This window comes from Amblyomma maculatum, chromosome 8 (assembly GCF_055883805.1).
Source record: "Amblyomma maculatum isolate TAMU_Amacu chromosome 8, ASM5588380v1, whole genome shotgun sequence".
In the NCBI taxonomy this organism is placed as follows: domain Eukaryota; kingdom Metazoa; phylum Arthropoda; class Arachnida; order Ixodida; family Ixodidae; genus Amblyomma; species Amblyomma maculatum.
The window spans coordinates 48,974,673-48,990,702 of NC_139351.1; the positions used below are offsets into that span (position 1 = coordinate 48,974,673).

Consider the following 16,030-nt stretch of genomic DNA (forward strand, 5'->3'; position numbering starts at 1 on the left):
GAAACACAATCTCCCCAGTACTATTCACAGCTTGCTTAGAGGAAGTATTCAGAGACTTGAAATGGGAGCAGTTAGGGATGAGGGTTGATGGAGAATACCTCAGTAATCTGCGATTTGCTGATGACATTGCCTTGCTAAGCAACTCGGGGGATGAACTGCAAATAAAGATTGATGACCCAGACAGGAAAAGTAGAAAAGGTAGGCTTGAAAATCAATATGTAGAAAACTAAGGTAATGTTCAACAGCCGCGGGAAGGAGCAGCAGTTTACATTAGGTAGCGAAGTACTGGAAGTAGTAGGCGAATATGTTTACTTAGGACAGGTAGTAACCGCAGATCCGGACGATGAAAATGAAATAACAAGAAGAATAAGATTGGGATGGAGCGCATTTGGCAAGCACTCGCAGATTATGACTAGCAGTTTACCGGTATCGCTCAAGAGGAAAGTATACAACAGTTGCATCTTACCTGTGCTCACCTATGGGGCTGAAACGTGGAGGCTAACCAAGAGAGTTCTACTTAAGTTGAGGACAACCCAGAGGTCTATGGAACGGAAAATGGTAGGGATAATATTAAGAGATAGGAAGAGTGCAGAGTGGGACAGAGAAATAACTCAAGTTGCGGACATTCTAGTGGAAATTAAGAAGAAATGGGCATGGGCAGGACATGTAGAGCGAAGAGAGGATAACCGATGGTCGCTTAGGGTAACAAACTGGATTCTACGGGAAGGAAAGCGTAGCAGGGGGCGGCAGAAAGTTAGGTGGGTGGATGAGGTTAAGTTCGTAGGGGTCAAGTGGATGCAGCTAGCACAGGACCGGGTGAAGTGGAGAAGTATTGGAGAGGCCACTTCGCCCTGCAGTGGGTATACTCAGGCTGATGATGATGATGATGATATCACCACCATCACCATCACTATCACTACATCATTATCCACTAAATGCACTGTCATTGCCATTGCTACTATGATCAACAATTGTTATCTCTAAATGCAACGTTATCATCATCGCCACATGAATATTATCGTTATAACTAATTCCATCGTCATTTTCATCGCTACTATCATCCTAAGGCAGAGAAGAATTACGTACCGTTTCTCAGGAGCCCGGCATGGAGTAGGGGTTAGCACGCTCGGCTGATTATTGGAGCACTATCCTTCCGATTCCCACTGGAGATAACTTGCTTTTTATAGTGTTCAATTTACAGTGTTATGTAGCGGAAACTCCCGCCGAACGGACATGAACGTCACTATAAGCCTTGAAATGCTCTCGCCTCGATGGCTCTGATCTCATAAACTAAGTGGAAAAGATTTCTCTGCTCCCGCAGTAAGCTGCATACTTCGCATTGATTGCTCATTACAGTAGCGAAGTGTAGCCTTGGCAGCATAGAGCGTTTCTTGCATTCCGAAATCATGCTTCATTTGAAATGCAAGCTGCCGCGCCCCCAATTTTGCTGCACTACGGAAACAAGATAAGATATGACAAGCGCCCATAGTAGTACAGTAAACAGGATCCGTTGGGCTATGTACACTGCGTTGGTGCATGGACATCATCACATAGGCGGAGGTGGTGCGATAATACTTGGATGACATGCAAAATTTTGTTAAGGCCTAGAGAAGAATAGGTAGGCGAGAACGCCGTCGTCTCATAGAGCGATATTGTTTCTTTCTAGTTTTCAATGGCTTTATCTGTCGGCCCCAGTGAGTTTCCGGAAAGCACTGCAGCCCCGCTGCCACGCGGTGCAAGTCATAATGAGCACGCCATTAGCATCGTAAGTTCAAGGCGCTATAACACACACGGACACGACGCCTGTGTGTACGGTCAATATATGCAAGCGTGTTTTTCCTTCAATAAAGCAGGTGTGAGAGGCGTTCCGTCCCGCTACCTTTCATTTGTCCGTGTGTGTTTTCATGCCTTGAACTTACGATGAACTTTCAACAACTGGCCCAACTAAACGTTCCTTCACGTCACAGTATGTTGCTCAAGTTGGCAGAAGCGACATGAATACCTGGAATTGCAGCAATCAACAACTGTGGCTCCACAACCCAGAAGGCCAATCTGGAATAGGTGAAAATTAAAAAAAAAAAGCTTATCGGCTCGAGTGGCATTATGAATGGTCACGTTAGTTTAGAGGAATAACGGTGGAATAAGTGTGCACTATTAAGGGTGGATTGTATTGGATTCAAGTGTATTTTGTTCCTTTATGAATGGTTAATTTGGATTGTGGTGTATTATGAAGTCTAAAGATGAGTTGTGGTGGATTAGGTGAAATAATGTCGACTTCAGTGGAATAAAGGATTCTGGTAGGTTGCGACGGTGTGAGAGGGGATCATAATAAATCATTTTAGTAGGGTAGTCTTTGATTAGTTAGGCGGAAAAGGTAAAATAAATTTAGTAAATGTATTCACCTTCACAAAAAGTAGCTATAAGTAGACATATGCGTTGTCTCAACTTTAAAGAAAGATTATCCCTTCAAATGCAGTGAGAGTTAAGTCGGTGCAGCCTGTTAATCTGAACAGTAGGGCATGGCAGACATTACTGCATCAGTGCAGTGTGGTAAAAGTAGAATTATTTATTAATGTTTTGATTCTAGCGGGGACCAATAATTTATGGTAATAAAGAGCTTCAGTACTGATGGTGACTGTTCATAATAACTCAGATCCGGCATTGTGCTTTTTAAAAAGCGAAGTTGAAGAATGACCAATGAACAGCACGCTAATATAGCTTTTGCCATGTTTTTGCCATTAACAGTGCATCCCTGTTGGTGGAAATGCCATTATATAATCGTAAAAAAAGCAGCAATGGGGACCACCTGATCGAGCATTTCAAGTTTATAGGAACCCTGTAATGATATAGGTAAATCACTAACCCTGGAAACCTTGCACCCCATTACGCAAAAATTTCGAAGAAACCGTCATCTTAGGGCGTTAAAAAAAAAGAGAAATATTAGAAGCGTTTCAGATATGGGAAGCTGGAGAAACAAGTGCGCAAGAACATCGTTAGTTATGTTAACAAGTCACATAAACCTAATAAAGGAGCGTAGGTGCTTGGGGACGTGACATTGTCTGTGGAATGAGATTGCAAGATTTCTTTTATCAGGCGTGAACTGTTTTAAATGTAACCCTGTTTTGAATAAACCATAAGTGTCAGTGCGCGCTTGTCCTGTGTACGTCTTTTCCTGCTTCCTTGTGTGTCTGTGTATAGCGTAGCGCGCAAATATCTTGAAATATAAACGTCTTAGAAATAATGCAATATATAATCTGTGCCTGTACTTCATTCAAGTGGCGTATATTTATTAATGTGTGGAGTCAGAAAGACTACCATAACTCTTAAAAGAAAGTCTTAACAATCTCTGGAACGAGACATGAGGACTATTCCGAGGTTTTAAAACCATGACTCATTTTTGATGTTTACGGCCTTGTATTTTGTAATTCAATCATGCCGCCCAATGCCAATAATATTGTCACGGGTTCTTTCGCTACCCGGATGGCAGTCCAGAAGGACAGGGTCAAGGACGGGGTTGGGGCGCAGGAGGCAGATAAAAAAGGCGCTTGACCAAGTAAACCAGCGGTGGTCCAAAACCACGCGCACTCCAGTTAGCACGGGTGACAATATTAAATTAATATAATAATTTGTTATCATCTCTTGTGGTAGTCTTGCATTTATATAATGCACACCCTATTGTACGTGCAACCTACACCAACTGCCTTCAATTATCTTTCGCTCTATTGAAAAGAAGAATGTGTACAGAATAATTCAAAAAAATTTCCATACATCCATGCTGTTAAACGTGATACCTTCCCGGCGTTAGGTTAGAGTGAAAGGAAAAGAAAGATGATAGCTTGGACGTTTGTTTGTTGCAACATATGTCATTGTTCGCTTTTTCAACATTTCCGTGATGCCCAGCATAGTTTGCGTTAAGTTTTGAGACTCGCCATTACTCACTTGTCTTTTTAAGGCAGCTTTTCTGGCAGCAGTCCGGAAACTTGGCATTGGCGTTGGACTTCCTTTCGCAGCCTGGTGGAAGGGGAGAGCATCTAAAATGCGGAGGACAAGTTGGAAAAATGTGGTTTCACTCTGCCTTACATCTTGACAAAGCCTTACACGTCCTAACTGGTAAAGCTGTAAATGCCGCTTCTTGACAATGATTGATAATGATAATGATAATGGAATATTCCACCGCATGTATGTTGAGCAAAGATGTTTTCTTCAAACAATTACAAGATAATAACGTAATATTCTCTTCTTTTTCTGCACATGAGATGATACAAAGCAACACGTGAGTTAAGCGTTCAGATAAAGAATTGAACAAGTGAGTGCGACTAGAGTCATGTGTGTTGTTTATATGTATATCTATTGCCCAAGTATGGTAGTATTTAGCTTTTGCAGCCTGCATGAACCGGAACTAGGTATAATCATCATCATCAGGAAAAAACAGTACTTTATTGACACAGAAATGATGAAAAGAGCAGGCAAATACAAGGGCAAAAAGTGACACAATGCAAAATCTGCTTTGGTCAAACATGTTTCTCTACGTAACGAGCAATGCGAGGTTTGAGCATAGAATATCGAATCAGCTTCAGGGATGTTTTAACGCCGAACATTATGACTTCAGCAGTCATGTAATGAACAGACTACTTTCGTATTTAAGTTCAACACTTATCTGCTCCTGGTGCAATGAAATCGAGACAACAATGGTGGGAAGTTAAATTGCTTGTGGGCGGTGCGATGACAGCTAAACTTCCGATAAATGGAAGTAAATATGCATATGTCTACTTTCCGACTGCTAACTTTGCTTTAAGTATAAAATTATTTGCACGTGCCGAATATTTCTTCACTAAGGTTTATAATGTTATTTGGTTTAATATAAATGAGTACCAGAACCTTTTAGAATGGTACATAGGTAGAAATAACGCTTTTATGTGGCTTTTTCTGGGGTGTTCCGCCGGTCTACAAAATCATTTTTAAAGATATAATTAGTATCAGGTTTTGAAATGCACCATTTTGTCACAAACGTCTATTGAACGTATTGGTAGATACACAGGAATTTGTCATTTACATTGCTTATGGAACTGTCAGAAAAATTCGGGGGACGCTTGGCTTCGCCTTTAATTATATGGTATATCATAAGCAGCTTCGATCTGCGTTTGCTCACATGCTCTGTACTGGAAGAGGAGCAATGCGGGCCTCCTGGTAAGTAATGATGTCATCATAAAGCGTAATCCAGAAATACTATATTCGAGAAATTGAAAAGACGAGCGCTCGCCTTTCTTTTCTGCCAAACTGTTGCCTTCGTGCTTTCAAATCTCATTAATAAACATTCCTAATTTGCTTTGATTGACGAGGTGTAACGCCCTAAAGCGACTCAGGCTATGAGAAACGCCGTAGTCAAGGTGTACGAAAATATCTACTACCTAGAATTGTTCAAATTGCACTGACAACGCTGAGCACACGTGCGCCTTGCTTTTCGCCTTCGTCCACAGTCGGCCGCGGTGATAGGGATTTGATCCCCTGTCATTGGGCTCAATTGTCGAGTGCCTTGGCAACTGAACCCCCCGGCGGGTCATAAACTTTGCTAGTCACCTAATCACTAGTCCGCTGATTTGTGTCTGCGTTATTGCACAAATGTTATTAAGCATACAGTCGAAACTTGCGCCATTATTTCAAAGACCACCAGACGTAGACAAAACGCTAGTTAAGTAATTCGCTCGAAATTGCCTTTGTGGCCTATGAGTAGGGTGCTTAAGCGAGGGTCCATAATTGTTATATTGCCTTTTTTCTCTGCCATATTAAAGCAGTTACCTGTACTCGGCCATACCATGTGGTCTCGTGTAGTCTCACAGACTACGACATTATCAGTGCCCGGCCAAGCCGCGTACCAACTACTAAACCACGACCTGGAGGATTTATCCGACTTGCTCGTTAATGTTTGCTGACACGGCCAACGCCAGTGCCGAAAAAGCGAAAGCCGTATTTTCTGAAAACACGTTATTTAATACTCACGCGTCCAAAAGACAGGATATGCAATGGCGAGAAACGAGAAGTTACATTTTAAAATTTTACCATAATCATAGTCAACATCTCCGTGTAGACTTCTACCGCAGGACAAAGACCTCTCACATATTTCTCCCTTTATTGCAATGTTGAGTGTGATGGCGCCATATTATCCTGTTAATATTCTAATCTCTTCTATTCACACAACTTGCTATCCAATGCTAGGTTATCATCAAATACTAATAAATCCAATCACAAATTCTGGCCCATCCAAGACTCTCAGTACCTCCCGTTGAAACACTGAATATCCGTGGGGAGCTCGCGCCTCCTTGCCTAGCAACCTTTCTTACTTGCGGCTTATCTCCATTCTTAATTGGCAGTTAGGACTGCTTTGAAGCGGCTATGAATATCGTCTAGTAATTCTATATTTGATTTTGCAACCTGATCCAATACAGCTCGCATTATTGCTGAGGTTTCGACACAGTGAAATGCTTATTCAAATATGTGAAGGGAAACATTGGTAGGTTATATTCTTCGCCTTTCCATTGAGGGGCCCAGGCCTCAAGGAATTTGAATACCGTGCTCTTTGTCGCGCTGTTCCCCATTCGAGGCCCCCGTCTGACCTCGTCTTTTTTTCGGAGAGGTCGGGAGATTTCTCGACTCCCACTTTCGTTGCCCAGGTTCACCAGCACAGAGACCTCAAACGGATCGCTGCCGCTAGCCCTGCAGGTCAAGAGATAAGATCCCTATCTATGTTATTGTGTAAGCCTCTCCTTATTTTTTGGACAGAGGAATCTCCTATGAAAATAAATGGTGCCCAACGCGATGATTGATTAAGCACCTGGGGACAGTTTCTCAGCTGTCTTTCTCTGGTACATGGCCATGCTCACTAAAATCAGTCCTCAGAGTCTTTGTTTCGGGAAGTCCTAACCTATGATTTCTGAAGGCTCAGTGTGACTAGGAGGACTGTAGTGCGCGCAATTTTGTTTTCTTAGTTTTATTATTCTTGATGTTTTATCTATTTGTACCGCTTTTTGTAGCGAGAGCTGCATTACGGTAGCCACTTCGGCTCTTGGCCGTGATCGAACTTTGGTCGTGGTTATAATGACCTTGAGCCGTTGAAAACAAGTAGTAGTTGTAGTAGTAGTAGTACTAGTAGTAGTACTAGTAGTAGTAGTAGTACTAGTAGTAGTAGCAGTAGTAGCCGCAGTATTACTGGCAGTAGTAGTAACCGCAGTAGTAGCAGTAGTAGCAGCAGTAGTATCAGCAGTAGTAGCGGCAGTAGTGGCAACAGTGGTGGTAGCAGTGGTAGTAGCAGTAGTAGTAGTAGTGTGCAGCAATAGTAGTAGCAGTAATAGTAGAGGTAGTAGTAGCAGTAGTAGGGGTAGTAGTAGTAGCGGCGGTAGTAGTATTAGTGGCGGTGGTAGTCGTAGTGGTGGCGGTAGTAGCAGTGACAGTGGTAGAAGTAGGAGCAGCGGTAGTAGTAAAAAAAAACATTAGTTGTAGTTTAACTCTAGTTGAATTGCGATAGCAAAGGAGTAAGCTTGTTTTGCTTGCTACATTATTCCCCTACCACGCCCTATCAGTGTAAGGTGCCACATTATTGGGGACACTTGGGTTCATCATTTAAGAGTATGACAATAGAGCGTAAGTTACCATTCTTGTTGTTCTTCTTTTTCTCCCCCTCCTTCAACGGCTCTTCAAGGTCAAGTGTAGCCTCTGCCGGGACCACGCGACAGCTCGAAAGCTGGCGCAGTATTACTATCGCAATAAAAGACTGGAACAGTGCCAGCTGTGACCGTCTCCCCGCACCGGCGAGCATCCTCCTGGCACCTCGGCGACAGGTGGAGGCGCCGAAGCGCATGCACAGCTGCGCATAGCAACTGTGACGTCATCTGCACCAGCAGGCTGAGCGAGCATATACCTTGGAGCCCTTGGAGCGAGTACGCGCTGCGCCGGCACTCCTTCGCCAGTTTTGTCTTTGCAGTCGTTGTGTTGAATGACTCCCAACCGGCCCAGTGATTCCGCACTAAGCCGTTCCGATGAGCGATAAATTTATAATTTTTAAATTACAATTGACAGGAGGTGGCAGCTTGCCATGTGCCTCACTCCTTTCATATGGGAGGGTGATATCAGAATCAGCCTGCATAGACACATGCATTCACTTTATACCTAGGCTACGCGGGCGCGTTCATACAGCTTGGTTAAAGCGGGGCTTTATATGTTGGATGGTAGCTTACGCTTTCGCGTCATCGAAAAGGTGGGAGTGAAATGAAAAAGTAGAGGTGCCGTAGTGGAGGCCTTCGGACCACCGCGCGTTAGAGGCTTTCGCCTCATCGCAGTTTAGTGTCCAAAGTGCCCCTTAGAATTTTTGACTTTCAGCTTGGTATTGTTTGATAGTTACTTGAACAAGAAGCTGTAGTTTCTGAGTTGCTACATTTGCATCGCTTGTAGTTTGCGCAATAAATTTGTTGTGTCTTATATACACGGTGCCGCGTCGTGGTGAGCACTGTGCCCCTCAGGGTTTAACAGAATTACATGCTGCTCTCATGCTATGTATTAATCCATGATCAAAATCTGTAGTATCATAATTTTTCATGTACTGCTGGTACTCCTAAGTGAATCGCTAATCATGTGGCGCGATGGCTGCTGCGTGCATGTAAAACATTGCAGCCATTTTAGTTAATATGGCCAACTGCGAAGTATTTGCGCAAACACGTTACGGTGCATTTCACTTTTTATTTGCGGCTATAGTTTAGAGTTCGGGCCTAAGGTAAAGATTGGCGAAATCGAGACTAATGAAGCTCGGTGGTACCACAATATAAAATGTTGGGATTACATAATGCACCTTAAGCCACTGCGACTGCGGTGAGCCCATGCGAAGTGACGGAAGTTGTTGAAGACGACATGTAGTAAATGGCGGTTGAAAGTGGCACTGAAATACATGATCAATCGACTAAGGCGACAGCTATGAAGTTCCGTACTCGTTTCCCACAAGAAAGTTGAAGGTTCTAACGTCCTCCGGAAGATTTATTTTACGGGAAATTCAAAGACAAAGGCTTCCCAGATAGCTCACGAGGTTAGTATTTACCCCATCACGTGGACGCTTGGCAAAAGAATAAATTCTCCTAATTCTTAGCAGCGGGTTTAAATAATTACACGCGGGAATAAAGAGTTTTCGCAAGTAGGGCAAAACATGACATTTCTTTGTTTCTTTTTCTTTTCTCGGAAAGCAACTGAGAGTGTTTTCTGTGGACCAATAATAAATATAATCAGCAGTATACATACACACAAAACATCGACATATAAATAAGCATAGAGTATACCTTAAAACGCTCACTTTCTTCTCTTTTTTGCTGCAATACCAATCCTCGCACACGGTTTCGTTGGTTTGAAATACTGAACTGAAGCTCTGAGCTCTGTACTGGCACTGTCCTGGAAGAGATAATCGGTTTTCATGATTATAGTTACCAGTTACCACAATTTATCGAAAAGCATGCTGTAGAGAAAATAAGTATCTTATTTTAGTGAATCATATTAATATTACAAAATAAACAATGATGAGAGGAAATGTAGGCTCGATTCCCTGTGGAGGCAGGATTTTTATTTTTATGATGACTTCATCATAACGTAATTTGATTTAAAAATAATGCTTGTGATGTCTGTTTCTATTCTTTCGTCTGTGTGTTTTGCGCTGTTTTATTTTTAAACCATGTATCACCAACTCGCCCGCTTTGCCATTCTGTTGTAATTTGATTGACCGTTATAGTGTGACCGGACGCCGGTATTATGAGAAAAGGTTTTCGCATTAAGAAAGTAAACCTAAGTGAGTACCCCTGCCAACTGTGACAGCAAACATTGAAGGATCACCTAACGAGGGTTTCGAGTAATAGAACTGGACTCAAACAATGCGTGCAACTCGCAAAGTTGCTCTTGAGACAAGGGTGCCAGCAAGTGCTCTTTGGCACGACTTAAATAATCTTTGGGGTTATGTGCAATTCACCCTTTAGGGTTGCAAAGCAGGCAAAATAAATTCTCAGGGAGATGATATAGTGTACGTTTGTATTTCACTTAAAAATTGTGATTCGCACATCTCACATTAATTAAAACACAGCTTTTTGTCATACGTTAGTTTGAAAGTAATAGCAAAATTTTGACCACACGTTAGATATTATTACGTGGCAAAACGTGCGATATATTACTGTACAGAAGAAATTTCTGTTTGACCAAAACTGCAGATAATTAGGTTATTGTTTTAGTTTTAGAAAGAACCTTCGGAAATGAAATGCGGATTAGATGGCAACAAATCATCCTGTACAAATAGGTTACCTTTATCTTGGTTCAAAGACGTCTATCGTGAATACCTAAATAGGGGCTCTGGATTACAGGAGCAATCAAGCGCAAGAAATTCTGGCCATAAACAGGGCACGGAAATTTGAGAACACAATATTAGTAATATCTTTACACTAAGTAGGTAGTTTTGGACAAAACTGGGCCTGCGAACAGAAAACAGATATGTGAATAATTTAGGTTTTATAGATTATTGGTACAATGAATGATCATATAAATATATGACATCGCCTTCATTACATGACCATTGTTCTCAATGTAGCATGTTGCCCGACTTCAATGCTCTTCGAAGACGTTGATACACGCAGGGAGCTCATATTTGTCCCTGTAGAATCGAGTATCAGGGATTTGTTTTGTGTAATAAATTATTTGCGGAAGGGTCTGTGAAATGACAGAAATTTTTCAAATTATTCCGCAAAGATAAACAAAATAAGTCGCGATAACCCAGCATATTCATAACAATTACTTTTCACAATGTGATCATGCCATGTTCGTACTAAAATGGTCTCTTGAAAAATTCAGGCATCATCCAGAAATTATCGAAGCTACCTGAGCATAGCGTAATCATTTGCTTCTTAAACAACTTAATTTCGCCGAATGTATACACCGAGTCCAAATAATTTAAACTGCCTTTAGAATGAATATAAGCTCCTTTTGAGGAGCACAGACCTGAGCAAATAATAGCAATGAGGTAAGTGTGATCTTGTCGCTAACCAATTCAATCTCTATGTTTTGTTGCTTTAGCAGCCGCCGGCATGTGGCCTTATCACCGGGATTGTAGCGCATGGTTCGATTATTATTCTTTTTTTCACGCTCGTTGTCGCGAGACGCGGCTTTATCATTTCCTTCGTCAGGGGAGATGCTCCGAGAGGTTTCTTGAATGATTCCAGCCACGCGCATGCGTTTCTACAATGTTTTCTGATGTTAGTGACATTTTTCGGTTTTACATACACGCTTCATCGCTGCCTTTAAATTGAGCACTGACGATTGAAACGGGCATTCTTAGTTCGACGACAAGCGAATACTCTTGCTGTTATCGCACAAGCCGAATTGCTTAGTTCTTTGGCGGACACAGGCCAGCCCAATAGAGTTCATTGGAGTTCATTTCAAGTCTCCTCGATTATGTCTATGGCCTCGACACTACTACATGACAATTCGTGTCGCTGAAACCATAATGTAATCGTGCTCGCTGTAGCAAATACTAGGCCAGCCCCGCTTGATTAATCGAATTGCTGTGTAATAAGGGAGAGGGATGGCATATCTATGACGCGTTAAAAAACTGATTGCTTTTAGAGCGCAGCTCTTTGGCGGCCGTTCCTGGGTTTCGCGGTGGCGTCGGCGTCGGCCTCGTAACCAGTTCCACCCCCCTTTCAACCCCCCCCCCCCCGTTCGAGCCGGCGCTTTGGCCACCGGAGCCTCGCAGGAGGAGGGGGGGTACACTCAGCGGCGAATGATGGGGGCAGGAGCGCGCGCAGCTACCGGAGCACACCAGGAAAAAAAAACGGGGTCGCCGGAGGCAGCGGTAGCAGCGACTGACTGACGTCGCTAGCTAGTCAACACAACGTGCTGCGCAGAACACCGTCGCCGCCATGCAGAAAGAGGAGACCCCCCCCCCCCCCCCCTCTTCCTGAGTGGAGGCGAGGGTGCTCTCCGGTTGCGGAAACGCCGACCCGCTCCGCAAGTATGCGGGCGCACCGAGACGACCGGTCCGGAGGGGGATACAATAGCGCTCGCATCCTTCATCCGCAGAAAGCAACCGTACAGCGGCGGATCACGGTGCGTGCATCCCTTCTCACTCGCTTCCAGGCTCGCTTCACTCGCTAGCGGCGTCAGCGAGTCGCTGCTATCTGTTCGTTGCGCAACGTTCCTATGGACTCACGCGCTGCCTCCCGCAACCTCACGATAACTCAATTGCTCTCGTCATTTCTCGGACCACAAAGCTTCTTTCATGACAGCCAAGAACTGTTAGTGGAGTGTTTCTTGAAGGAATACGTGTGAAAAATTAAAAAAAAAAGAAGTATGTAATTGTGCTTATGTGCCTTGCTCGAAATCCTTGCCTCTTTTTTTTCTCTATTGGTTCACGGGAAAGGAAAGGCGCATTATTTGTCACATTTGCTCCGTGGACACCTGAACCGCGCCGTAAGGGAAGGGAGGAAGGTGGGAGTGAAAGTGGAAAGACAGAAAGGGGAGCCGTAGTGGAGGGCTACGGAGTAATTTCGACCCCCAGGGGATCTTTAACGTGCCCTGACATCGCACAGCACACGGACGCCTCTTCGTTTTGCCTCAATTTATCGAAAAGATGAAACAGCTGATGAGTTGCGCTCAAATTTCGCATTAGGAAGTAACATAATCGTGGGCATTTTTTAGGAAGGAAAAGGCTCGGTAACGGTCTCGCTTGTTTTCTGTGCACAGATTTAAACTGATTTATTTATAGGAAGGAAGAGGCGCGGTAACTATCTCACTTGTTTTCTGTGGACACCGCAACCGCGCCGTAAGGGAAGGGCGGAAGATGGGAGTGAAATTGGAAAGAGAGAAAGAGGAGCCGTAGTGGAGGGCTACGGAGTAATTTCGACCACCTAGGGATCTTTAACGTGCGCTGACATCGCACAACACACGGACGCCTCTTCGTTTCATTTTGCACACCTCAACCGCGCCGTAAGAGAAGGGAGGAAGGTGGGAGTGAAAGTGGAGAGAAAGAGGAGCCGTAGTGGAGGGCTGCGGAGTAATTTTGACCACCTGGGGATCTTTAACGTGCGCTGACATCGTGCTGCTGATGGGACTGTTATCTTTGTATCTGGAGGTCTCAATGAATGTGTCGTAGCCTAAATATTACCATAAAAGCATATACATATATATATATCTATATATATATATATATATATATATATATATATATATATATATATATATAGATTCCAAGGGAAGGAAAGCGTAGCAGGGGATGGCAGAAAGTTAGGTGGGCGGATGAGGTTAAGAAGTTCGCAGGGGTCAAGTGGATGCAGCTACCACAGAACCGGGTTAAGTGGAGAAATATGGGAGAGGCCTTCGCCCTGCAGTGGGCATAGTCAGGGTGATAATGATGATGATGAAAAGAAAAAAGATGATCGCACAGTCACAGTGTGAAGAAGGTTGTTGGTCCTTACTCGAGTTCCCATTGTCACGTGGTGTGTCACTTGTCACCAGGTGTTCGTGGTCTAGCTGCGGTCATTTGCCACGACTTGTGTAGCCTTGCTTTGGTAATGGATACTGCAGCGAAGTCTAACTGGCCCTCTACCGTTGCAAACCGAAGCGCCTGTGGCAGCTTGATGCCCTCTTAATGTCGCAGGGAGAGACTGATGCACTGCAGCACAACGTGCTCGGTGTTCTCAATCTCGATTACGCAGCTATGGCACACGACAGCTTGTACTGCTGGCATTCGGTTGAACCGACGGCGGTGCACCAGCGTTCGTAGCGCTCGGGAACGCGCTTCAAAGAGGAGGGCGATTCCTTTGGTGATGTCGTACATCACCTCTTTTGATATAGCCTGCATGTGGGCGCTGTACAGTTGAAGCTTTATCTTGCCTTCCATTGCCGCCTTCCACAGCTCAATCTCCGTTTTTCTGATCCTTGCCTTCTCGGCCCGTATTGCGGTGGGCTCCGCACGTACCTCCACGGAACTCTGGAAGAGGCCGTGTGCACACGCCGTAGCGTGTGAGCACGGATCATTCATTGAGTTCGTGCGCCCTTGAGGTACAGGTATCTGTGCACATGGCGGACCCATCTGGAGGCGTCCAAACGGCGTGGAAGATATATATAGTGGCTGCAAAGCAACCATAGTTCTGCATAAAGAAAGTAACAGAATTCCCATAAAGAAAGGTGTTAGGCAAGGAGGCACAATCTCCCCAGTCTATTCACAGCTTGCTTAGAGGAAGTATTCACAGACTTGGGATGGGAGCAGTTAGGGATAAGGGGAGATGGAGAATACCTCAGTAATCTGTGATTTGCTGATGACATTGCCTTGCTAAGCAACTCGGGGGAATAATGATTGGTGACCTAGACAGGAAAAGTAGAAAGGTAGGCTTGAAAATCAATATGCAGAAGACTAAGCTAATGTTCAACAGCCTCGGAAAGGAACAGCAGTTTACATTAGGTAGCGAAGTGCTGGAAGTAGTAGGCGAATATGTCTACTTAGGACAGGTATTAACCGCAGCTCCGGACCATGAAAAGGAAATAACGAGAAGAATAAGATTGCGATGGAGCGCATTTGGCAAGCACTCAAAGATTATGACTACCAGCTTACCAGTATCGCTAAAGAGGAAAGTATATAACAGTTGCATCTTACCTGTACTCACCTATGGGGCTGAAACGTGGAGGCTAACCAAGAGAGTTCTACTTAAGTTGAGGACAACCCAGAGGGCTATGGAACGAAAAATGGTAGGGGTAACATTAAGAGATAGGAAGCGTGCAGAGTGGGTCAGAGAAATAACTCAGGTTACCGACATTCTAGTGGAAATTAAGAAGAAGAAATTGGCATGGGCAGGACATGTAGTGCGAAGAGAGGATAACCGATGGTCGCTTAGGGTAACAAACTGGATTGCAAGGGTAGGAAAGCATAGCAGGGGGTGGCAGAATGTTAGATGGGCGGATGAGGTTAAGAAGTTCGCAGGGGTCAAGTGGATGCAGCTAGCACAGAACCGGGTTAGGTGGAGAAATATGGGAGAGGCCTTCGCCCTGCAGTGGGTATAATCAGGCTGATGATGATGATGATGATTATGAAGTGGCGTAGTCGGGCCTCGAAAGCTACCTTTCCTTTGGCCTTCCTGGCCGCGTAATTCCGTCTCCTCAACGGTACGGTCCCGCGTCTTCTTTCTCTTCATTGGTCGCCTCCCAGCGGGTTAAACGGCGAATGTCACCGAAAGGTGTCTCTTAACGCAACCTAAACGTAACATACACTCACGGAAGGAAGGAAATGATTACGGTGAAGGTAATTGAATGTGCTACCTTTGTCATGTCGTCACCTCATGACTGTGTTCATGGCTGTATTCGTGGATACTAAGAATGAAAAACATCATGTAATGCAAACTAAAGGGGAACAACAACCCAGGAAAGATATAGAGTAGCTTATTTTAACGTTGTGATTGTAAAAAAAAATTGCCGAAGAAATATACAGTTCCGAGATTCGAACAGATCTTTTGTTTGCTCAACACTCATGTAATTAGTGCCCATTCGATGCGCCACTGAAGCAACGAGTGCGGCAGACTTCAAATGTGCTCTCACTCATTTTTAAAATATTCCCACTATCTGTTGCCAGGTGACGCTGCTTGAGGACCCTACTTTTGAGAGAACGGAATCACGCTTCCTGGCCTGGAAGGTCACCCAGGCCACTTCTACCTGATAGCCTCTATCGATACAAGTCCTTGACAGCCGAGGTCTATACAGTCCACTTCAGTCTACCCTCGCTGCATTCAGACACTGGGGGGAGGAGGAGGCATTCAGACACACTGTGGCATTCGCGAACGTTAGGCTCGGCACATGGACCGTCTTCCCGATCTCGCGCAACCTCACATATTTCTTGAAACCGCAAAGACGTCTTCTCATTGCGCAGCTGGCCCTTTGCGCGAATGTCGTAGTTTCGCCTCGTGACGGTCATATAGTCCTCCCGATGTACTAATTGTCAGCCCAATATAGCAGATTCTTCTTAGGGTTTTTCTTT

The 16,030-nt window shown here is 44.3% G+C and overlaps 1 protein-coding gene across 2 annotated transcripts in view; it reads right to left on the minus strand.

Annotated features, from left to right (window-relative positions):
- The window catches only part of LOC146181132 (uncharacterized), a 71,212-nt gene that overhangs the window by 39,873 nt on the left and 15,309 nt on the right, over positions 1-16,030 (minus strand). For both annotated transcript variants that reach the window (XM_084576273.1, XM_084576272.1), the window contains exons 3-4: positions 9,315-9,423; positions 3,940-4,031 (exon numbers count right to left, since the gene is read on the minus strand). In XM_084576273.1, coding sequence (XP_084432399.1) covers positions 3,940-4,031; positions 9,315-9,423 — 201 coding nt within the window. The remainder of the gene's footprint in view (positions 1-3,939; positions 4,032-9,314; positions 9,424-16,030) is intronic.